This window comes from Chinchilla lanigera, unplaced genomic scaffold (genome assembly GCF_000276665.1).
Source record: "Chinchilla lanigera isolate Chin_1 unplaced genomic scaffold, ChiLan1.0 scaffold00149, whole genome shotgun sequence".
NCBI classification, from domain to species: Eukaryota; Metazoa; Chordata; class Mammalia; order Rodentia; family Chinchillidae; genus Chinchilla; species Chinchilla lanigera.
This window is the reverse complement of record NW_004955550.1, coordinates 559,162-568,531: the sequence shown is the minus strand read 5'-3', so window position 1 is coordinate 568,531 and position 9,370 is coordinate 559,162. Positions and strand designations below refer to the sequence as shown.

The 9,370-nt window shown below is 36.4% G+C and overlaps 1 protein-coding gene across 1 annotated transcript; it reads left to right on the top strand.

Moving 5' to 3' along the window:
• The first annotated feature begins 1,841 nt into the window (after nt 1-1,841).
• LOC102015667 (olfactory receptor 4N2) lies at nt 1,842-5,900 on the top strand. The gene is made up of 2 exons (XM_005412033.2): nt 1,842-1,889; nt 4,968-5,900. The coding sequence occupies exon 2, from the start codon at nt 4,977-4,979 to the stop codon at nt 5,898-5,900; it is 924 nt and encodes a 307-aa protein (XP_005412090.1). The 5' UTR covers nt 1,842-1,889; nt 4,968-4,976.
• The last annotated feature ends 3,470 nt before the right edge of the window (nt 5,901-9,370 follow it).

Here is a 9,370-nt window from a genome sequence, read left to right as displayed (position 1 = left end):
AGCCCTCTGTTTTCTTTTATGTGACTTTGTCACTGAACTTTTCTTTGGCTATGTGGATTTGTGGGCTATTCACTCCTGTAGACTAGTATCTTTCACTTTTAAAAAATTTATGTATTTGTCTTCCCAAGTATGTCTCTTCTATTCTGTCCTTTCTCTCTTCTTTTGGTGTGTTTTGATTGTTCCAAATTTTCTCTACTTCTTTCTTTTCCTTCCGATTTTTCTGTTTTTCTCCTCTATATACATCTTTGAGTGGAAAATAAATTGGAACAGATGCATATTTTATTTTGAATCTTACTTATTTCACAAAACTAATTCTCTCATTTCAATTTATTTCAATGTAAAGTGAATCATAAGTTCAGTTTTCCCTTCAAAACAAAAATTAAAAATACATAAAAATAAAAGTAAGTCACATTTAATTTCTTTGATCTAAGTGAAGTTTTCTTTTATCAATAGCTTTTAGTGGAAAAATGTTCTGAATTCTTATTTTAATTGAGCATAATAATAGTGAATAAGCTATAAATATTGGGTCCATGATACATTCCTTCATATCCTATTAAGGGGGTCACCTTCTTCTGATAAACTGGTATATTTCACACAAAAAAGTTATTTTCTCTAAGAAGAGTTATGCTTTTCAAGTCTTCATGAGTTTTTAAAATATTCTCTGGCTATGGCCTTATTAATAGCAATATATTTCATCTGAGACAGAAAATCATTTTTGGTACAAAATCTAAAGGGTTGCCCAAAATTTCAAAACAGAATTATACAATATTTTAATAATACTTCAAAATAAAAATTAATTTTAAAATCTCTATGAACAAAATACCAATTTTAAACAAAAGTAGTATTGATGTCAAGCTGGGCCATATTAGAAACCAAAGCAACAAGAAAAATCAATAATATGGGAGAAATCTTTATTGAAAAGTTTGATAGTCTGTTCACAGTTTTTCATCTAGCCCAGCTTGACATATATCAACAATGTATTATCATTTATTTAACCATTTTCTGTATTCTAACTTATAAATTAACTTCTCTCAACCTTCTATTTTCTCTTGAATGATAAGTATTCTTCCAAACAATGTTTCATCTTAGTCAGTGATGGAATCTTAGTTTTAGAACTCAGCACTTACTCAGTGTGTTATTATGTAACATATTTTAAAAAAATATTTAGTTCTTTCAAAGCTCTGTTATTTTCCTTTGCCTAATGTTGATAACTAATTTAATCTAATAACTCCCTTTGGATGCATTCAGTTAATTGAGGTCCTCTCAAATCCCACTAGTATTTTCTTCAAAGCAACATAAGTAGGAAAGATTTAAAACTCTTAAGATTTCCTATGTGACAGCAAATATGTATAAGCAATGTCAAGAGTGGTCATTCAATACTTTAAGAGTGGGAGGGAAGCGACTTTCTGAAAACATCCCAAGATCCTTGGATGCCCACATTTCTGGAGAATCTTCATATTTGCAAGGAAAGGAAGCAAACATATTGCAACTGTCCTAATTTATCTGTTGTCTTGGACTTCAATAAACTAAGGGTCAGACTTTCTGATGGAATATCCAAAGGCTAAGGTCTAAGTTCAGCAGTGTAGTGCTCTCCATCTGCTCCTTTTGAGAACTGTCAACTATTCTTAATGTTTAGGATTATTTTAATTGAAAACAAATCTTTACTTAAGTTATCATAAATGAAATTATTGATAGACCTGGGGAGCTGAGGTCTGGTGCTAAGGATCATACAAATGACTGAAATATGTTATTTTTCTTATAAGGTGTGGGAGAACAGGAAGGAATATGAAGGAAGGGTAAGCTAGGGGCTCCAGATAAAAACTTCGCAGATTTTATGATTTCAGAAAACAGACACAGACTCTTGACCTCTTCAATTCCATACTCAGCAGGTAGGAATGTTCCTTCTGTTGCCTGTTGTCCTATTGTTCATCCACAAATCCTTGAAAGAGAGGCAGTTCTGGAACTGAGACAAGCTTGTTGTGTAAACCACTGGTTGCACTGGCAATTTCTCTGAAAGATTTTACAGACCCTTCAGAACTTCTCTGTTAATTCTTCACATTTTCAACTACCATCCCCCCCAGGGTATTCCCAAAAACACCAAGAAAAAATGTAGTGGCACTGTGTCTATTCTGTAGAGTTACCTCTTAACATCTAAAGGTCTTCAAGAGTGACTTTGGCTCAAGGACACTTGAATGAGTTACACATTAATACTATTACAAATTCAGTTGATCCTTACTGAAAGAGTGAATACAGTAGTACTCTGATAAGAGAAATCCCAGGTTTCTGGTGGCTAAATGATTTCCCCAAAACTGCAGAGAAGGCGACTTCCTGAGCAGAGAAATGAAAAAGAGAGATAAAGGAGTCCAACAGTAGTAATCTTTCTTCACTGTTCCATTACCGAAAAACCCGGCATTCAGTGGAAATGTAGAAGTGACTTAATCTGCCCATTCCATTTCACTGATGGAGGTCTTTTGGCTAAATACCTATATACTTATTAGCTGTATGTATGTATTCCTTATGAGCATTATTCTTAATTGAATATGTGATCATGTTCTTTGGTCTGATTCACATGTTTTTAGGCTATTTTAAATAATTTTAAAATTAGCTTACAGGCTTCAATCAGTATGTGACAATTTCATTTGTCTTTTTTGTGATTTTTTTCAATATATTTATTTCAATATAGTTATTTTGTTAGGATGATATTAGTGAGATTTATTTTTCACAATAGGTATATTATGACATTAAAATTTAGTTTTACTTACAAGCAGAAAAGATATATAAGGGAATGCAAAACACTGAGATATTCAGATTTTATAAATTGTAAGAATATACCATTTAAAAATAAATGGTTAGTAAGGAAGGATGAGTTACCTTAATTTCAGAGTGAAAGAATATGGGTAAATTTTAGGGGAAAAAGAAAATAATGAAGAAGAACAAGCAGTAAAGAAGCAAAATAAATAGGGAGCGAAAGGAAATGAGGGAGGAGGAGGGGAAAGGCAATAAACCAACAAGGGAAAAGAAAGTTAGAAAAATAAATTAAGCAAATAAATGATAAACAAAGTGTTCATTAGTACCAAGGAAGAGAAAGACAAGTGGGAAGATGAGGAAGGAGGTGGAGGAAACATCTCAGCGACCAGTGAGCAGGCCCACAGTTCTCTTCACCGGCTTGCGGGGCGGGCCTGACCCAGCGTGGGTGCCAGGCGTGCCGACAGTTGCCTGTTTCAGTTCTCAGGACACATAAGGCAGACGACTTCAATGTTTCTTAAATATGTATCTCGAGATACAAGTATATAATTTTGTGGGGTTTTTTCTTTTCTATTTCTCTCCTCTTTGCCCTTCTCTTTCTTTTCTAAGTATTGCCCCAGCAGCATTTTCTTGTTTTTGCTTTTTCTCTGTGTTATTTTTGCATGCTAGAAATGGAACTGAGGGCTTCCTGCATGCCAGGCAGAGTCTCTACCACCAAGCTGTGTCCCCAGCACCTTGGCAGCATTTTCTGTCAAAGATTTATCTCCTGTCATATGCTAGTGACTTTCAAACTTTGAAAAACCATTTATTTATAAAATAAAAAAAATTGAGCATATATCTTAAGCATAGTGGACATGTACCACTGTGGTGATATGCTTTATATAATAAGCACTAAGAAGTAAATTTTTAAAATTATTTCAGTGATGTTACATGTTATTTGTTTTTACATATAATACTGTATATATTTATATATATTATGTAATGATATATACAAAATTGTATGTACACTACTATTTAATTCTAACACCTCCAGTACATCACCATATACATCTTTTGGAATGAACATACTCCACTAAACTGAGTAAGTTTTAAGTCTGAATCTTACCCACAATGGGTGGCTTTCTAAATTTATATAGGCTGAATTTCTAATTCTAAACCCAATACAGATATTGATGTAGGCTAGCAATATTACTTTTAATTATTCAAGTACAGGGAAAAGCACATCCATTGATTAAAGCTGTGACTAAAATTGTCTTTATTTAAACTGAACAGGATACATGCACATTCTTCTACTATTTGTCAATTAGAGCAAAAACTAAAAGCCACTCTGCTTAAGTAGCATAATCATAAACGTTTTGTTTTCTCATCTTTGGAATGAAAGACTTGAATTACAGTATTTTGTGATTGCTGTTCTACACTATGATTTTGTGAATTGAGATAGTTACATGATTATTAATAAAATTAATGTCTGGTAGAGATAAAGAGGTGGGTTGTAAATATATAAGTATTTCAGATTTGAACAATGCTCATTAAGGTGCAAAAGCAAGATGTGGTGTGGCCGCAAGAGCAGTGTAAACCAGAGTTATAGAACGGGTGCTCTCTCTAAGGTGAAAAGTAAAGTTATTATTTGAGATTGTAGTGAACAGTGTTAGTCAGAGCATACTAGGACACCAGACTAGAGAGAGAAGATAAGATGCAAATTAATGAGAAAAGACAGAAGGCAAGGGAGTAAGTTACCAGCAATAAAGTGGCAACTCCACAGAAACTGAAGGAAGGAACTACCTAGTAAAAATTTTGTGCCATATAGACAAGGATGGAAAAGAATAATCACATGAGAAAATCTTAGCTTCATGCAAAATGCATTTCCAAGAACTCAGAGATCTTGACATCTGAAGTTGTGTTATACCTTGATGACATTTTTCATATGACATAAGAAGGTAGAAATCACAAAGTAGAGGATGCCAAATCTTTAAAGTGGAGAAAAATTCTGACAAGCACTTGGTTGAAGGAACGAGGTTTTTTGCTTTGAAAGCAGTATTTGTCCTTATTTGCTGTTTTAAATTTGGACATATGAAGGGAATGGAGATTACCCAGAAGATTGGAGAGGGTTGAAAATGTTTTAGCTGAAATAAGAATCTGTCAAAATTTTTTAGCTGGAGGAAATCTAGCATCCAGACGGGATACATGGTAGTCACAGGAAACTGTTCTCTGGTGTCCTGCAGGTGCAGTTGATGGAGAGCCAGAACAGCTCAGTGGTGACAGAATTCATTCTCCTTGGTCTGACTCAGTCTCAAGAGATTCAGCTCTTGGTCTTTGTGCTGATCTCAGCTTTTTACCTCATCATCCTCCCCGGAAATTTCTTCATCATCCTCACCATCAGATCGGACCCTGGGCTCACAGCCCCCCTCTATTTCTTCCTGGGCAACTTGGCCTTCCTGGATGCCTCCTACTCCTTCATTGTGGCTCCCAGAATGCTGGTGGACTTCCTGTCTCAGAAGAAGGTCATCTCCTACAGAGGTTGCATCACCCAGTTGTTTTTCTTGCACTTCCTTGGAGGAGGGGAGGGCTTACTCCTTGTTGTGATGGCCTTTGACCGCTACATCGCCATCTGCCGGCCTTTACACTATTCAACTGTCATGAGCCCTAAAACCTGCTATGTAATGGTGCTGGCTCTGTGGCTTGGGGGCTTTGTGCACTCCATTATTCAGGTGGCCCTCATACTGCGTTTGCCTTTCTGTGGGCCAAACCAGCTGGACAACTTCTTCTGTGATGTGCCGCAGGTCATCAAACTGGCCTGTACCGACACCTTTGTGGTAGAGCTGCTGATGGTCTTCAACAGTGGCCTAATGACCCTGCTGTGCTTCCTAGGGCTTCTGGCCTCCTATGCTGTCATTCTATGCCGCATACGTGGATCTTCTTCTGAGGGGAAGAACAAGGCCATGTCCACGTGCACCACCCATATCATAGTTATATTCCTCATGTTTGGACCTGGCATCTTCATCTACACTCGCCCGTTCAGGGCTTTTCCTGCTGACAAGGTGGTTTCTCTCTTCCACACAGTCATCTTTCCTTTGTTGAATCCTGTGATTTATACCCTTCGAAATCAGGAAGTAAAAGCTTCCATGAAGAAATTGTTTAGTCAGCACCCAGGCTGAGAAAGGGGGAAATGGAATAGGAAAATCAGGGCTATGGAACAGCATCTGAAATCAATTCATTCATTTGCAAAATACTGCATTTATTGAGTGCCTCCCAAGAGTCAGGTGTATTCTAGACAACAAAGAAAGAATTATCAGTAAGGCAGATAAAGTTATTGTTATCATGTTCTTCATCTAGAGTAAATAGATTGCTATTAAGATAGAAAATTAACAGCATGGTTTCAGGTGAACAGTTTCCTGGGAAAACTAAAAGGCAAAGTGAAGCAATAGATTATGCCTCTAAGTTGTGAGTAATTAATTCATTTTTCATTTTCAAACAATGTTTCCTTGGGACCTAACATTTTGGTTAAATCAGGTAAACTGAAATAACTAAACCATGCAAGCCTCTGGGACAACAACCTAGACAAATGGAGCAGGTAATGAGAAAAGTTGAAGATGATAATAAAGTTGGTACATTTGAGGGACACAGCAAAGTTGAAGCTGGCTTGAATATAGCATTTATTATTGTACATCAATGTGAAAATGATTAAAGTTGGAAATACTGCTATGTCTAAATAATATGTAGTCTACAAAGTGAATAGAAAAACTTTTTACTATAATTGCAGTAGGAAGCTATTTTAAGTCTTTAGGCAACAGAATGAGTTTTCTTCTGCAGGTTTCCAGTGACTTAGGGCTATAAATTCAAGATTATGAGCCGATATCACAGAGTTGGAAAGTAATTAGGAAAATATATTTTAAAAGAAAGTAAATTTCTATATTTTGTTCCACAAGACAGAAGAAGGTACAAGCTTATTATTTTCATTAAAACAGAATCATAAAAATATTTTCTTTTCTATTTTCTGTAGAGTTGCATGTCTACTCCTTGAAACATTTTTTATGACTTGTAGGTATTTACTGGATCCTCAGGTGATTTCTCCTTGGTGTAATGATGATAGTTCATTGCCAGACCAATCAAGATGCTATGTCAGATAGCAGAAACCATGCTCATTATTTTAAATAAAATATAACTTATTATGGATAAATCGTTGGTCACAAAAGAGTTGGGAAGTCTGGAAGAGCAGACTATGGCTGGGCATTGAAAGATAACTTTCTAAAATGCAAAAGGGACCTAGGTTGTCACTGGGGTGGTCTTTGCTACAATCTTACCCATCTCCCACCTGAAGAATACCAACAATCTAGCCTGGACTCAAGATGATCCAGAGCCACTGTGGACCTGTCATATCTGCCCTAGTGAAACAGAAGCCTGTTCTACTGCTGCTTCTGTAGTTAACTAGTTCCATTTCAGTCTTGTCTAAGTATATTGAAGAGGCAGTGTTCAAAATACATGTGGAAATGCAAGAGAATCTAGCATTGGTTAAAAAAACTTTTATTCTTAATATTCTTAATATCAAATATTTATGGATATAAATCAGGTACATGAGAAAAATATTCAAACTCTCAGTCTTCAAGTAACTCTTCCCCATTCTTACTCTCAGTTTATCTTCTTGGTTCCTGTTTTACTGAGAAAAGGAGAAGAGGAGCCTTCAAGACTCTACCACAGTATTTCCCTATTTACTTGTGTCTGTGACCAAGTTCCCTTTGTGTCTCCTGAAACTGGGAGACCTGATAACACACCTACACTAGCCCTCCTTGACCTGTGCACCGGCCACCCTCTCCTCCTATTGAATACAACAGCTCTCATAGTTCTCCTTCCTCTTTACTATGCCATTAACTTTATCCTCCCTCATTTTAATTTTCATCATTCTCTCTGGAAACATCTTCCCTTGATGTGGAGACACACTTCTTTTAAAACATGTTTTTCACTTTTCTCCTGTGAAATGTTACCCATTTTCCTCTGTTCTTGTACAGCAATTTCCTCAAGAGTTGTTCATACTTTTAAAAAGTTAGTTAACTTTTTTAGGAGAGTAATTTTAGGTTTACACAAAACACTAGGGAATAAATACAGAGTTCATTACACCGTCTCTTCTCAACCTGTGGGTACACACACACACACACACGCATACACACACACACACACACACACACAGATGTTTCCCTTAGTATGAATATCTTACATTAATGTAATATATTTGTTATCATTGATAAATATTGGTATTTTATTATTAAATAAAGCCTATAACTTACATTTGAGTACACATCTGTGTTTTGTAGTTTTATAGACTTATAAATGCTCATAATCTATTTTAACAAATACCTGTCAGTATTACAGTATGGCATAGAACAGTTTTCCCTAAGAAGTCCCTTTTCTCCACTTATTTACCCCTTTCTTCTCAGCTCCCTGTCCAATTCCTGGCACACACTGATCTTTGTACTATCTCTATAGTTTTATATTTTCCAGAATGCCCTGTAATTGGAAGCCCTGTGTCATGGAACCTTTCAGCTTGGAGTGTGTATTACGGCTCCAAATTGTGTCCTCCTCAGTTAACCCAGTGGTGCTGGCAAAACTGTTCCTGTGAATACACATGACAGCCAGTGGTCTTTATTCAGTTCTTATTATGTTTGCCCTTGAGGAGTGTTTGACACAGAGGATCACTCCCTCTTCTTTGAGTCACTGCCTTCCCAAGATTTTCCAATTTCCTAGATGCCCTTTCACCTAGTCAGCTACGTCCTCATTCTGCCTTGAGAATTTGTCCTTAGTTATCCAGCTGTCCAATTTTAAACTTCACCTGCACATTGACAGCCTCTGCACTCAGTCTTTCCTACCATCCACTGGTTAGTGAACCCGACCGTGTAAGTCCCCACGCAGTGCCACCTTTGCTTCTGCACGCAGCCTTCAGCATGACATCCACATCAACCTGATCATCACACCCTGTGTTCCCTGTTTCACAGCCTGATCTCAGCTGCTGTGACTCAGCTTTTCCAGTCTGCGGTCCAAGGCTGTGGGTTTGTATTCATGTTGGGCACATGCTTGGCACATTCCATCACTAATCCTGTTAATGTGTCTAAATAGCTCCGCCATAATATAATTGTTAATCATACAATTAGATTGTTTTTCTAATTTGCCATGTCTGCCCAAGCTACCACCACATTTTGCCCATATTAAGGCTATAGAATCTTTGCTGGTTTCTAATCCTATCAATTATAGTCTATTCACCAAGGAGTACCCAGAATTGTCCGGTTAAAATACATCATCTCATTCCTCTTGTTGAAATCCTCTTACTGAAAGAGCCAAAAACTTTGTTACTTATAAATGTTCACGTGATTCTCTCCCTATTTCCCCAGTCTCTGTCCCTTCCCTTTCTCTGACATCTCATTCTACTGTAACCATTTCACTCACTCTCTGCACCTCCACTAATGTTCAATGTCTTCAAATCTCTTGCTTCACAGAGGAAACATAGAAAACCTTATATAGTGTAGTCAAATTTTGGCAATTTAATATTTTTTAAATTTTAAAAAATAAAAGAAGAAAAACATATTGACAAACACACATTCATTTACAAAATAGCATAAGAGTAATATAAACAAAACAG

What these genes read in the sequence shown, in the direction of transcription:
- LOC102015667 (XM_005412033.2), top strand. Translation starts at nt 4,977, where the DNA reads ATGGAGAGCCAGAACAGCTCAGTGGTGACAGAATTCATTCTCCTTGGT.